Genomic DNA, 15,832 nt, shown 5'->3' on the forward strand with positions numbered 1-15,832 from the left:
GTATAAGGTGCATCTGTCTTATTAAAATATAATTGTTCTATGACATTTACAGTAGATCATGTCAAGATTAGCAAACTCAATCACTAGAGGATTTGCTATTATTAAAAAGATGATAGGGTTTGTTATTTTTTTACAAGAGTATAATCTTTAAGGTTATAGTGAAAGACGCCATTTCTAAAATATTTTGCCATAATGTATATTACTTGCTAATATCAATCTTTCGAAAATGACTTTAGTAAGAAGGTATTTCATGTATTGTTCTCACACTTTTTTGTATAATGTGCATCTGTCTTATTAATATATAATTTAGTTGTTTATATCATTTAGTTACAGTATTGGAATCATGTCAAGATTACTGAACCCAATCACAGCAGGATCTGCTATTCTTTACAAGATTATCGGGTTTATTAATCTTTACATGAGTATAATTGGATTTGCTGTTCTTAAACACTTCAGTACTTTGGTACACAAAAAACACTTCAATAACTGATTAAGTTTCAAAGCTTTTGTTCACTAATTAACCTTTATGAATCATCACTGGTTTAATAACAATTTTTATATACTGGTTTTAATTTCTGTATTCAGATATCCAGGAAGTCTCAAGGTTAGGTTAGGTATTATTGTATACAGTTGACAGGTTATGAGTTCTGTAATGCATCCGCCATGCAGTATCCTTTTCAATAATTAGTTTTAACAGAACTCTTTATGGAAATTGAACATTATATTACTATATAATTTTCACTGTTTATTCATCAATATAAGTTAGCATATTATTTCTAATATTTCTGTCAAAGCTTTGCTTTTCTTTACATGAAAACATTTGGGTTAACCATTCTTTACATTAGGATCTTTGGGCTTGCTGTCCTTGGCATGAGGATAATTGGGTTCACTGTTCTTGACATGGAGATACTGGGTTCCCTAGTTTTGACATGGTCCCACTATTGTAATTTAGAAAATACTTGTGTGTGTGTATACACACACACACACACACATATATGTATATATATATATATATATATATATATATATATATATATACATATATACATATATATATATATATATATGTGTATATATAAATATATATGTATGTATATATATGTGTGTGTGTGTGTGTGTGTATATAATGTATGTGTATTTACCTAGTTGTATTTTACAGGAGAAGAGTTATGCTCATAGTGAAGTGTGTTTGTGTGTGTGTGTGTATTCACCTTGGTCTTGGATCACGTGTTGGACTCGTGATCGACAGCCATTTCCCTCCCAGAAGAGAGCTCAGAGCTCGTATGACCAATCTATGGGTAATGCTATGACCTTACATGCACACACACCCCGAACTCCCCGCCCACGAGAGTTGGAGTAACGACTCGAAGCGCAGCGATACTAAAATTATTTCAGCCCTGGGCAGGATTCGAACCCGGACCGCCATAGTGACAGTCGGGGACTCTACCAACCGCGCCACCGAGTCGTGTGTGTGTGTGTGTTTTCAAGTTTCTTATTTGTTCAGTTAATGACTTCAGTCATTATTTGCTGCATTTTTTTTTCATTCCTGGTATCACATTAAGCTTATATGGTATTTGAGACAATATCATGTAAATGTTGAATTACATTGGACCTAGAATACTTCCTTGTAACTTTCGTTCATTAAGTTCTCTGGTTTGTGATTTTCTGTTGGCATTTTATGTTCATTGCTATGCTTGTGAGATAACTTTCTAGCCATTTTAATATAATTTCAGAAATATCTATAGATTTTCTATTGTCTAGTGAAAAGTAATCTAAACTAGGGTCAAATAAAGATTTGTCATAACCATTTCCCACTTTCCAGTGTCCAATATGCTCACTAAATCACTCTATGCTGTTAGAATTTCCTGTAAAATATGATTTTGTTTCAAGTACATTAACTGTCATGAAGATCAGAGTAGCAGGTTTGACATAAATGGCACTTGATACTTGGATACTCCAACAGAAAATACTCAAATCATAAAAAAAAAGTGATATTACCCATCTCTAATTTGTGGAATATGCATCAAGAAAATTGGAAGGCCCTTAAGTCACCATCCCAAATATCTATTTTAATCTAATTGTTTCCTTAATAGCATTTACATTAGTTTCATTTATATAAAGATCTACATAACAAAATATAGAAACCAGAAGTAATATAAGATTTGTTATAAGAACAAAAAATACATATACAAATATATAATAGATATTTGTTCACAAAAAATAAGGTAAAATAATGTCATATACAAGCCAAAATTATATTTCTACATAATTTGTATAAAAACAGAAAATATAGCACTGGGGATAGATGTACCCTGATTGGTAGATTTGCACTTTGCAGGGGGTATATAAGGGGTAAGAGAATAACCACTACTGTAAATAATTGAATCATATCAAAAGTAGTGAACTCATCATTTCTAAAATATTATTCTAAATTCTATCCTTGTATTAAATCTTTTATAACCTCATGCAAATAAAGCTAACTTTCCTAACCTAACCCAATTTGGTTAAAGAAGGATAAAAATTTAAATTTTGAATATCTAGAACATGTTGGGTTTGCTTATCTTGACATGATTCTAATAATTATATAAAGAGATGTATATACTGGATCAACATATTTGATAAATCAACTGGGTTTATATAAAAGTGGCAATTCCTGATCAGTATATCCAAAGAAACATTCTCCTATTTGTCGATACTATGACTATCACCATCATCTTATGCAGTATAAAGACACAGATTTCATGACATGAAAATATTTATTTCGTCTTTTTTTTCCTAGTTAAGACTATGGTAACGCTATTTGTTGTCCACAAGGTTTATGTGGATTCTACCATTATTCCAGAATATTACAAGAATTAACTTTCTGTAATACAATCAAGATACGAATGAAAGCATTGTTGAGTTCTACTGATTTCATGATGTTATACAACAAACAGTTTAGTTTTTCGCCAACAAAAGATCTCGGCCTCGACTATGTTTATAATAAATGTAAATCGAATATTCCTTACTCTTGTGACACAAATTGTATTCATTCTCCTCTCCTAAAGATCATGTTCATCTAGTACTCATCTTCTCTGCTGCCATTATCCTATATCTCTCACAAATACTGACGCAAACTCCAGATTCCAAAACTCATGTACACAACAAGCAGACCGAGCTACACTGATTTCAAACTTAATTCACAACCACAGTCATTGCAACATACGAAAAAGAAAATGCATTTCTCACCATACATAAGGATTAAGCCACCGTAGTAAGCTGGAGAACATGTATCGTCCCTAAAGTGGCCTTAGTGGAGATTTACCTCACCTGCATCGATAATGGATGGAATAACTTTAAACAAGGTAAATGCAGCCTCTCTTCTCAGAGTCGCTAATGGAGAACGTAAACAAGGATGCCGGAGTTTCGTATATTATCTGTACTAAAATGTGTCATTATTATTCATCTGCGGCGATATTTCACTGACATGGAATTACATAGGAAAAACAAATACTTAAAACACATACACACACTTTCCAAATTAACATACGAACAAAGATTGTCCAAATTGGAATTACCAAATCTGAAACAAAGAAGAGAAAGAGAGGATCTGCTGACTATCTATAATCATGAAAGGAATGGGAATCGTAGATAGGAATGAATTACTAAAATTGGACAATGGTAAAACAAGAGGACACGAAAAGAAACCCAAAAAGGATAACTACAGAAGAGGTCTGAAAAAATAGCTTCCCACACAGAGTACTGGATACCTGGAGTAATTTAGATAAAGAAATAGTGTGCGCAAACACTATTCAAGATTTTAAGAAAAAAAACTTGATGCTGAAAAAGACAAAGACCGGTCTACACGAGCATATCTCCCTTCCCGTATAATACAACTAGGTACAACTAGGTAAACACACACACACACACACACACACACACACACACACACACACACACACACACACACACACACACACACACACACACACACACACACACACACACACACACACACACACACACACAGTTTAGATAAAATGAGATATGAAGACGGAACGCCACGAGCATAGCTCCCCTTCCCGTAAAATATAACTAGGTAAATACACACATACGACTTGGTGGCACGGTTGGTAGAGTCTCAGACTGTCAGCACGGGGATGACGGCGGTACCTGGTTCGAATCCTGCCCAGGGCTGAAATTATTTCAGTATCGCTGCGCTTCGAGTCGTTACTCCAACTCTCGTGGGCGGGGAGTTGGGGGTGTTTGCGTGTCAGGTCATAGCATTACCCATAGATCGGTCATACGAGCTCTGAGCTCTCTTCTGGGAGGGAAATAGCTGTCGATCACGAGTCCAACACGTGATCCAAAAAGACCAAGGTGAACACACACACACACACACACACACACACACACACACACACACACACACACACACACACACACACACACACACACACACACACACATACACAAACACACACACACACACACACACACACACACACACACACACACACACACACACACACACACACACACACACACACACACAGACACACACACACTCACACACACACACACGCACACACACACACACACACACACACACACACACACACACACACACACACACACACACACACACACACACACACACACACAATGAATACGCGTAGGCTACATGCTTGACCATTGGTTTTCCCAGGAACTACAAAAATTCTTGCAAGTCCCTACACAAATCTTTCAAATACGGCTTCACAGTGTTTAATCCTGGCCAGACAAACCCAAATGTACAACTTTATATAGAAAAATTATATTCATGGTTTATTAAAGACGGCATTTGATTTTATATCTGGATTATTTCCCAGAGGTGTACAGATAGTAGTGGAGAGGGGCGGTTCCTTATTCAAAAGGAGGATAAAGAAGATTGATTGTAACATTTGAGCGGCGTTGGATGACCTACATTGTAGGAAAGATTCTTCTCACCGATATGGCAAGTGTCAAATGTTGCCACAACTCCATGATGGGCGACAGTTTTCCCTTAGATACTACAAAAAGAGAGTGTTGTTCCATTGGAAGTTATTTTCAAGAAATCCCTCATATCCGGAGGTGTCCCAAGAGAATGGAAGCTGGCTAACGTTACTCCCATATTCAAAAAAGGGGACATAAATAAACCAAATAAATACAGGCCTATAAGCTTGAATTCAACCGTAGGGAAATGATGGAAACTATCACCAGAGATGCCATCGAATATTATTTAGAAAGTTTGGTAAATGATAGCCAGCATGGATTCAGTCGGAGACGTTCTTGCGTGACTAACTTGAATTCTACAACACAGTCATCGCAAGTTATGACAAAAGAAACAATATAGATTTAATATATCTAGGCTTTGCAAAAGCTTTTGATACCGTTCCCCCACGAAAGACTACTTACAACATTAGCTTCACACGGAATAAGTGGTAGCCTATTAACCCGTGCTAGTAATTGGTTGAATGATCGAGAACAGGGAGTTGTTCTAAATGGCAAAACTTCTAGGTGGAAAAATGCTACGAGTGGAGTTTCTCAGGGTTCCGTTCTTGGGCCACTTCTATTCATACTATATATAAATTATATAGAACACTGATTAAAATACATTATCTCCAAATTTGCTGATGATACAAAACTGTGCGGAATGGCAAATGAATACTTAAACCATCTAGATGTTTAAGTATATTTAGATAAACTACAACAATGGTCTGAAAAGTGGCTACTTAAATCTAACTCAAGTAAATGTAAGGTTATGCGCATAGGTAGAAATAACAATAAGTACGATTGCAAGTTATTTGGAAATTTATTAACAAAAGTGAACAGTGAAAAGGATCTCGGCGTAATTATCAGTAATGATCTCCAATCATCTAAGCAGTGTATTTCCGCCTCAGAGAAAGCAAATGAGATTGCGCGATCTTTTACAGCTCTCATTAAGAAGCTATATAAATCGTTAGTTCGTCCATATTTGGAATATGCTGTATCCATATGGTCACCGAATCTCATTAAAGATATTGGCAGATAGCGTAGTTTAAGAGGTGACTTGGTACAGGTCTTAAAGGTTCTAAAAGGAATTTACAACATCAAAAGTGAATCCGACAAGAAACAATGGTCTCAAACTGTCCGGAAATAGATTAACTTGGAAATGAGTAGAAACAACTTCGCCAACTGTGTATTTAATGAATGTAATAAACCTCATGCAGAGGCAGTGCAAAATAGTTCAGTTCGAAGCTTTAAGATTCCTTTAGATAAATACCTAAGCAAGATGCTATAATTCCTACCATTTTTTTTTATTATGTTTATTTGTTATTTGCCAGTTTGTTGATTACCATTTACTTGATTTTCATTTATTATTTATCTGTCAATTTATCATTATTTAGCTATACCTATGCATTTATTTGATTTATTATTATATTGAAATTCTTATTTATGTATTTATCATTATTACATATATATATTTTTAGCATCCGACCTATTTATGGACCAAGAGGCATCCTGTCGGTATGCTCCTACTTTGAAATCCTTTGTTCTGCGGGTAATGTTCAGTGCGGAGCAACCAAGGAAGAAATCAAATTCCGACTACACAGTATACTCTATCTACCAATCAGTGTAAGGTGAGTACAGAAAGAAGTATGTGGTGAGCCTGGGAGGCCTTGGTCGTGGCAGGGATACAGGAAGTCTGGAGCTGGAGGTCCCCGATCATTGGTGGGAGAGAGGAAGTCATGGGCTGGAGGTCACCGGTCGATGCTAGGAGAGGGAAGGTCTGGAGGTGAAGGCGAGTTGTTGCTGTGGAGGAGGTTGAAGCTGTAATATGGGCTACCTAGGGCAGACCACCCGCTCGCGTGGGATCGATTTGTGTGTGAGGGGAAGAATGTCTGTAAGAAAATGAAAAGATAGTAGTGTGTAAAAGAGGGCTATTGCCAATAAGCGCTTTTTCTCATGGGTGATTGATGGTGGTGGCTCAGGAGGAACGGGCAGGGAACTTGGACGGCAGCGCCGACACCTGCATTTAGAATCACCAAAAGCTGAGAAAAGGGTTCGAGGCATAGTAGTAGAGAAAGGTTGAAAAATGGAAAAATCTTTAGTGGGAGGTAAACTGAAATACAAAAATGTATCAAAGTTAGAAAGGAAGCGAATTTTAGGCTAAGAAAAGGTACGTGTAGGTGTTTGTGCGTGGGGCGTGGTTATGTTCGTGAGAGGTGTGTGTGTATCTTACGAGAAGTGAGTAGGGTTCACACTCCGCGTGTGGCCCCCGAAAGTAACCTGTCCCTAACGGAGGAAATTGATTGGCGTTGCTGATTAACCCCATGCGAGGTGATACGCGTTGCTGACTAACCCCAAGCGAGGTAATGGGCCTTTGGTCTCAAGCGAGGCAATGGACAATATCTGGAGCGTAGACGAAAGAGTGGATCCGATGGCAGTGCGGGTAAGAGTTAATTTGTGTGGGTTGCTTTTCTTCCAAGCACAACTCTGAAAGCATAGAATTGCGTGACTCGAGAAACGTGTGCATCTGTCTAACGTGTAAACCCACTTGCCAGCGTCAACGAAGAGGTCAGGCGTGTGCCGGACCGGTCGGCACCAGAGGAGACTAAAACCCAAAATAAATCTCCTCCGACACCACCGGCCGGTGAAGATTAATGGGCATTAGTTGAGAGAGCTGGAGTGAAACTCGACGTCCAACCTCTGCTGAGCCAGCGAGTGTAGATTTGTGCGAGTCTCTTTTCTTCCGAGCACAACCCTGAAAGCAGAGAATTACGTGACTTTGGAAACGTGTGTGTTTGTCTAAAGTGTAAGCCCGCTTGCCAGCGTCAACGAAGAGGTCAGGCGTGTGCCGGACCGGTCATCAGCATAGGAGAGAAAAATCTCCGCCGCGATCGGCCGGCTAAGATTGGTGGGTGTTGGTTGAGAGAGCTGGGGCGAAGGGCGACATCTGACCTCTGCTGGGCCGGTGTTGGACGATATCTGGAGCATGTGTGGGCGTGTGGAGGGCTGGAGGTCCTCGGACGATGCTAGTAGAGAGGAGGTCTGGAGGAAAAGGCGAGTTGCTGCTGCGGGGGCGGTTGAAGCTGTACAAGTTTTGGTTGGCAGGAGGCCGTCCTTTTAAACACAAGCTTATTCCAGAAAATTTACTCGAGTGATTTTTATCATTACTATTATCATCAATATTGTTATTACCATTATTATTGTTATTTTCCGCGGATGTCATATTCAACGACGTGACAAATTTTTGCTTTGGTAGAGAAAATGATAAACAACTAATATCAACAGATGTTGGCCAGGACCAGTCGTCATACACAATCTCCAAAACAGTTACTACACACTCAGAGACCTCTGTCGAGGATGCTCCAATGTATATTGCCCAGAGACTCACTTGAAAAATATGCTAGATGCAGAAACATCAAACAACTACATTTAATACATGACAGACAATACTAATCGTCATATGTTAGAAATGATATGACACTAAAGTTTTCATGACTCAGTTAAGTAATCAGGTAAAAATGATTGCCCTCCACAAAATGCCGTATATACATTAATCATAAGCTGTTATCATCCATCACACATGAAAACAAAACAAAACCGTTCAGCAACCAAATTGGATTTATTCTTCGTCAACAATAAACAATTAATCTTATAACATTCACAGACCTCATTGAAATGTGACAGTTATATATTAAAGGATAAAATAAACACTGCTAATTATATTACCGTAGATATATTTACACAAATTATAAGTAACAATGGCGTATACTCCAAACAACTTTACACGAAGTTAATAAGAAAATCTGAATATCATGACGTACAGATATATATCTACCAACCATCCTATGATATTTTCGATAGTTTTTCGTAATAACAAAAACATTCGTGCACTTATTAGAAACTTTTTAAAACCTTTAATTGCAAACAAACAAAAATGCATTTGCGTAAAAGGCCAACGAAAGACATCAGAAAATTTCACAACTGAGAGTAAATATATTAACATTTACAACCGATAGTATGCGTGTGTGACAACTTATCTACCAAACAGGTCTACAACAGTGGGTCAATACTTAATATCTGAAAATACAAGCGTGCAGAAAATTCAATTCACTCGGGCCACACTGAAGAGGCATCTCAGCATGAGATCAAACTTTCGTGAGGAAGTAAGTCACTACGTGACATTTGAAATAAACCCTTCGTGAGAAAGCTGAAACTTCTTCTTTCCTGTGTGGGTCACCACATAACGTCAATGTTTACACGAATGGCTTCTCTCCATTGTGGGTCCTCATGTTTTGTTTGAAATCATTCTTTGGTGAAATTGCCGCATCACACAGGTCAAACTTGTAAGGCTCCTCTCCATTGTGGGTCGTTATGTGTTGTTTGAGATCATTCTTTCGTGAAAAAGCCGCATCACACAGGTCACATTGGAAAGGCTTCTCGCCACTGTGGGTCACCACATGTCGTTTGAGATGACTCTTTTGCGAGAAAGCTGCAACACACAGGTCACATTGGAAAGGCTTCTTACCACTGTGGGTCAGCATGTGTCGTTTGAGATGACTCTTTTCTGAGAAAGCTCCGTTGCAGAAGTTACATTGGAAACTCTTTTCTCCAGTGTGGGTCACTACGTGTTGTTTGAGATTACTCTTCCGTGAGAAAACTGCATCACACAAATCACATTGGAAAGGCTTCTCTCCAGTGTGGGTCGTCAAATGTAGCTTGAGGTGATTATTTCGTGAAAAAGCTGCATCACATAGGTCGCATTGGAAAGGTTTCTCTCCGGTGTGGGTCATCAAGTGTCGTTGGAGATTATACTTTCGTGAAAAAACTACATCACACAGGTCACACTGGAAAGGCTTCTCTCCAGTGTGGGTCATCACGTGATATTAAGACGACTCGTGAGATAGGTGTGCCGCACACGCCACACCACTTTCTATTATATGACCACAATACAAAATCTTTGGGTTTCTATTCCAAAGAAGTTTTGATATTTACTCTCGACCTGAAAGAATAAATATAGTGGCGCATTAAGCAAAATGCAGTATGGTAAGGGAACGAACAACACGTATCAAAGAAGAAGATTAAATTTTAAGGAAAGAAATGGAAGACTGATAAAAAATAAGTTGTTGGGAAACTGAAAAAAGACTGGACCAGTATAAATTAATTAAAGCAAAAACAGCGGTTGAATATATACTGCAAAGACATGAAGAAACTAGAAGAGGATATATGTGTATATGATGTAGGACAAAATAGCATTGTTGAAAAAATCTTAAAGCAAAAGAATGATTGAATTAATACTGCAGACACATAATGCAAGAGGAAAAGAGATCGGTGTATAATGTAGGATATAGTAGCATAATTGGAAATAAGTAATCTTTGAGTTTTTTTTTCGCAGAGGACAACTACAAACACACCAATCAAGGCTCTCATAAATATTTTTACAGCAAATCGCTTCCATTTTTCGGTGACACCCCCTAACTTGGGAGATTGATAGAAAAAGGTAACATTTCGCACAAATACCACCAAAACCGTATAAACAAAAATATAAAAAGGTTGATTTATCACATCCTCGTGTGAGAAGTAAATTATCTTTAGTCAATCTATCATACCTGTACCGACATACACCAAGGTTAGGTTAGATTACCCCCCCCCCCATTTCAAATACTAAAACAAACCTCACGGCTGGAAAACTCGTTGATTTATATCTATTTAGTGAAAACGACAACTTCTAATGAACTATAATTAAATTATTTGAATATTTATGATCTGTAGCAGTCTTATTCGTATATCAACATAATTTCTTATGACGAATGACGCGATTTCTAGAACATTCTGATATAAAGTACATTATTTGATAATATTTTAAAAGTGTCAGAAAATATGCGAATCCGACACTAACCAGCAAGGTATAATAACACCAAAGAAGCATAAAGGAAGAAAAAGAAAGGATTGAACAAATATAAAATCGAAGAAGAAGAACGGAAACTGGAAACAAAAGAGACCGGTAGGATAAAAAGTAATAAGAGGAATGAGAAGCCACAGGAGTTAATGAATAAACATTACAAAGAGAAAGAAGCCCTCCCCCATGCATATGTGTGTATATATATATATATATATATATATATATATATTATATATATATATATATATATATATATGATTGATGTAATAGCCCGAAGGGGTTTCTCCCCCTTCTCTTTTTCTGCATGAGGGAATGGAGAAGGGGGACCACCGATGAACTAAATCGGCCTTGCTATGGATGTGTTGTGTATTGTTTCATCGTTTCTGACCTACGGTAGTGGGCGAGATGCAGGGATGACCCGTCATTCAGGAGGAACCAAGATAAAAGGGAGGGAAGCGGGGTGGGTGAATGGAGTATGTGGGGAGGGAATGGGTGGGAGTGCATTTTATGCCTTTGTGTTATGGCTACCTCCATTGTAAACGAAAAAAAAGCCTGTATGTAGGTTTGTAATAGCACATATAAATGGTAATAAGAAATCTTAGTCAAATTTCCGTACAGGGAAAGTATCTATCTATCTATCTATCTATCTATCTATCTATCTATATATATATATATATATATATATATATATATATATATATATATATAAACGCATCGATAATGTTGAAGAATGTGAACTTAGACGTACAAGTGCTGTATATATAAATATATATATTTTTTAATTATAGAGCGCCGTTATTACTTATCTTCGATGATATTGCATTGAAAAGGAATTACACGGAAAAAGTACTTAAAACACACATTTTTCACGTGTGAATGGGATAAAACCGGAAAAAAACGAAGCAATGAATTACATGTTCACCCTTGACCGTTGGTTATGATAACGCTTGCTTATTACCTGCAAGACTTAACTGTACTTCGAAATTCGATGATACTTCTAGATACCATATATGTCCCAGGGGACCACAAAAAATCTTGCAAGTCCTTACATAAGTCTTTCAAACAAGGGCTGAAGGTGTTTTCTTGGCAGGACAAACACAAATGTACAATTTAATATAGAAAACCCAGATTAATTTTTTATTAAGGGGTGACCTTTAATTTTCTGACGGACTGTTTCTTCTCTCATAAACTTCGCGAAAACATAAAATTCAACACAACACGAGAAAATACCACAACTCCTAAGAAGGAGGTTCTTTCTCAGGATTTATGAGAGAAGTACATGCGCATGCAGAACAATCTCTTCTTGGCACAAATAATAACAAAAGAAAACCGTTCAACAAACAAAATGTATTTATTCTTTATCAATAATGAGCAATTCATCGTACGAATTCTGTTTTTAATCTTGGACAGATTTCACTAAAACTTTAGATTTGTGTCTCAAAGGATAAGATAAACACTGCTGAATATATCACCGGACACACACACACACACACACACACACACACACACACACACACACACACACACACACACACACACACACACACACACATATATATATATATATATATATATATATATATATATATATATATTGGAAATAGACTCATCTGCTGGGATTCGAACCCTTGCCTACGCGGCTTGCGTCTTGTAAGACAAAGACCTTACCGATCACGCTATCTCGACCCTACAAAACGAAACGACTTAGTTCACGGCCCAGTCGTTCCGCCGAGGGCACTCGGACAGAACGTGATACGTAATGTATTTCATCAAATCCTTTATGCAGGCTAGTCTTCCGACAAGTGTTTGTGTCATTTGTCATTTGTCATTTGACATTTTGGAAATAGATTCATCAGCAGATGAGTCTATTTCCAAAATGTCAAATGACACAAACACTTGTCGGAAGACTAGCCTGCATAAAGGATTTGATGAAATACATTACGTATCACGTTCTGTCCGAGTGCCCTCGGTGGAACGACTGGGCCGTGAACAAAGTCGTTTCGTTTTGTAGGGTCGAGATTGCGTGATCGGTAAGTTCTTTGTCTTACAAGACGCAAGCCGCGTAGGCAAGGGTTCGAATCCCAGCAGATGAGTCTATTTCCAAAATGTGAAATGACACACACACACACACACATATATATATATATTTATATATATATATATACATATATATATATATATATATAACAAAATTACAAGTAAAAATGGTGTATACTCCAAACAAATTTACACGACGCTATGGTAAACAACGCTAGATGCTGGATCCCTGCCCACAGAAAAATTTTTGGTGGTAGGAGACAGTCAAGTGAGGTACTTAGACAGGGCTTTCTTTGATAAAGATGGGAAACATAAAACGCAGGTGTGTTTCCCCGGCGCGGGGATAGGAGATGTTAGAGATAGGATTGAAGAGTATTTAGTAGGGGAAGGTAAGGACCCTGTCGTTTGCTTATGTGCTGGGGGCAACGATATAGGTAATTTAGGGAGTGAGGAATTGTTTGCGCGGTTCCGGGATGCGCTAGACAAGATTAGGAATATGGGAGGTGTTCCTGTTGTATGTGGAATCCTTACGAAGCGTAGTGTTGGAGGCATGTGGCATTCCAGGGCTATTGCAATGAATTGCAGGCTGGCAAAACATTGTAAGGTCAATGGGTGGGCATTTGTCGACAACCGGGATCGCTTTTACGGTAAGAATCATCTATATACAAGGGACGGGTGCACTTGTCGCCCAGAGGATTTCCGTTCCTTGCTGAATCCCTTGAGCGAGTAGGCATCCTACATTTTTTTCGGGTAGATTACGTGAGAGTCAGGAAGTATCGGAATATAGTTTAGGAAATAGTAACAACCTAGAGAGTGACTGTGAAAAGAATCATCAAAGCAGGTGGAGGGAAGATAAAGTTTACTATACAAATAGGAGAAGCATAATTAATCAAATTTATTTGCTGCGAGGTAAAGCATGCGTAGAGAATTTTGATATAGCTATTACTGAATCCTGGATCAGCATGGCTGATAAACATTTCATTCCGGAAATCGAAATAGAAGGATATATTTTTTTTCACAAGGGTAAGGTTGGCAGGAGTGGGGGAGGAGTAGCGCTTTTCGTTATAAATACAATAAACTGTATTATCAACAACTCGATTTGATCATGGGAGATTTTAATTATACAAATATGAACTGGGAAACTTTAGTAGATCAGGAAGCGAAACAATTCTTAGATGTAGATACATACATATACCAAGGTTTTTCCCCCTTACAAGGGAGGTAGCTAAAAAGAAAAAGGCATTAAATAATTCCCAACCATTCCATCCCTAAATACACTCCACTCCCCTCCACCCTCCCTCTTAGCACCTCCTGGATGACGGGTCATCTCTGCACCCTGTCCACTGCCCTGGGTCAGAGGCAGTGTCGCAGGACACAGCACATCCACAGCAAGGCCACTTCATTAAAACGGCGACCCCCACTCTCCGTCCCCCATGCAGAAAAGGAGAAGACGGGGAGAAATCCCTTCGGGTTCCGTCAAATTTTGCTCACACATATTTCCTCACCCCCAATCCCCCCACCCATTCCACCTCATGCATCACAACATCATCCATATACAACCATTCTCCATTCACCCCTGTCTTCTGTCCTCTCCCGTCCTTCCTCAACAGACATTCCCCTCTTCTCCAAAGCCCCCTTCACCCCATCCATCTCATCCTAGGACGTCCCCTAATGTTCACTCCCTCCACATCTGCCTTCCATACCTTTTTTACTAGTCTTTCTTCATTCATTCTTTCCATATGTCCAAACCATGCTAATACTATTTCATCCACCCTATCTCCCAGCTCCCTTTCCACCCCCGTTCTACCCCTCACCTCCTTATTTCTCACTCTATCCAGCCTAGTAACCCCTATCATACTTCTCAGACACCTCATCTCAAACACATTCAAACTCCTTCTCTCTTCCTCTCTTATGTTCCATGTTTGTGCCCCATACAGTGCTGTTGGCACAATCACTCCTCTTAGCATCCATTCCCAAATGTCTATTCCTCATTACACTTTTTAATCCACCAAGGCATTTACTCGCTTCTCTCAATCTACATTCTACCTCCACCGATTCCTGCCACATTTGCACCCAAGTATCTAAAACTATCCACTTCCTCCAGTCGCTCTCCCTTAATGCTCACTTCCAGTCTGCTGCCACTTTCACCCCTTGTACATCTCATCACCTTACTTTTACCCACATTTATCTTCAGCTTTCTTCTTTAACACACTCTCCCGAACTCTGTCACCAACTTCCTCAATCCCTCCTCCGATCCTGCCACAAGCGCAGTGCCATCCGCAAACAGCTGGTTCACCTCCAACTTTTCTCCATTTTCTTTAACCATCTCCAATCCCTGACCCACCACCCTTGCATTTACCTCTCGCACCACCCCATCCATGTATAAGTTGAACAGCCAGGGAGACATAACGCATCCTTGACGAAGTCCCACCTTTACCTCAAACCACTCACTCTCTCCATTTCTAATCCTGACACATGCTCTATTACTCTCGTAAAACTCTTGACATCTCCCAAAAGCTTTCCTCCTATCCCGTATACCCGCTAAACCTCCCACAATGCCCTCCTGTCTACCCTGTCATAAGCTTTTTCCAGATCCACAAAAGCCCCAAAAACATCCCCTTTCCTATAGTTTTCTCACATATCTGTCTTACCACAAAAATCTGATCTACACAACCTCTACTGGTCCTAAATCCACACTGTTCCTCACCAATTACTCCCTCTGTTCCTCCCCTAATCTTCTCAATCAAGATCCTCCCATAAGCCTTTCCAACTACACTTAACAAGCTAATCCTTCTGAAACTACTACACTTACACTTGTCCCCTTCTCCCTTGTAAAGTGGAACTATACAGGCACTTAGATGTGGTGCAGGATAATTTCCTAAAACACATTATTACCGATCCTACAAG

General features: G+C 38.7%; 2 protein-coding genes across 2 annotated transcripts in view; both read right to left on the bottom strand.

Annotated features, from left to right (window-relative positions):
- LOC143030320 (uncharacterized) overlaps nucleotides 1-9,122 on the bottom strand; it is a 27,775-nt gene extending 18,653 nt beyond the window's left edge. The window contains exons 1-3 of the mRNA XM_076193473.1: nucleotides 9,101-9,122; nucleotides 7,942-8,103; nucleotides 3,310-3,372 (exon numbers count right to left, since the gene is read on the bottom strand). Of these exons, the coding sequence (XP_076049588.1) occupies nucleotides 3,310-3,372; nucleotides 7,942-8,103; nucleotides 9,101-9,122 (247 nt within the window). The remainder of the gene's footprint in view (nucleotides 1-3,309; nucleotides 3,373-7,941; nucleotides 8,104-9,100) is intronic.
- LOC143030656 (uncharacterized) lies at nucleotides 8,726-11,991 on the bottom strand. Its single transcript, XM_076193832.1, has 2 exons — nucleotides 11,938-11,991; nucleotides 8,726-9,988 (listed from the first exon to the last, which is right to left on the bottom strand). The coding sequence occupies exon 2, from the start codon at nucleotides 9,861-9,863 to the stop codon at nucleotides 9,243-9,245; it is 621 nt and encodes a 206-aa protein (XP_076049947.1). The 5' UTR covers nucleotides 9,864-9,988; nucleotides 11,938-11,991; the 3' UTR covers nucleotides 8,726-9,242.
- Between the last annotated feature and the right edge of the window lie 3,841 nt (nucleotides 11,992-15,832).

This window comes from Oratosquilla oratoria, chromosome 12, assembly GCF_046742065.1.
Source record: "Oratosquilla oratoria isolate Oo_2021 chromosome 12, ASM4674206v1, whole genome shotgun sequence".
Classification (NCBI taxonomy): Eukaryota; Metazoa; Arthropoda; class Malacostraca; order Stomatopoda; family Squillidae; genus Oratosquilla; species Oratosquilla oratoria.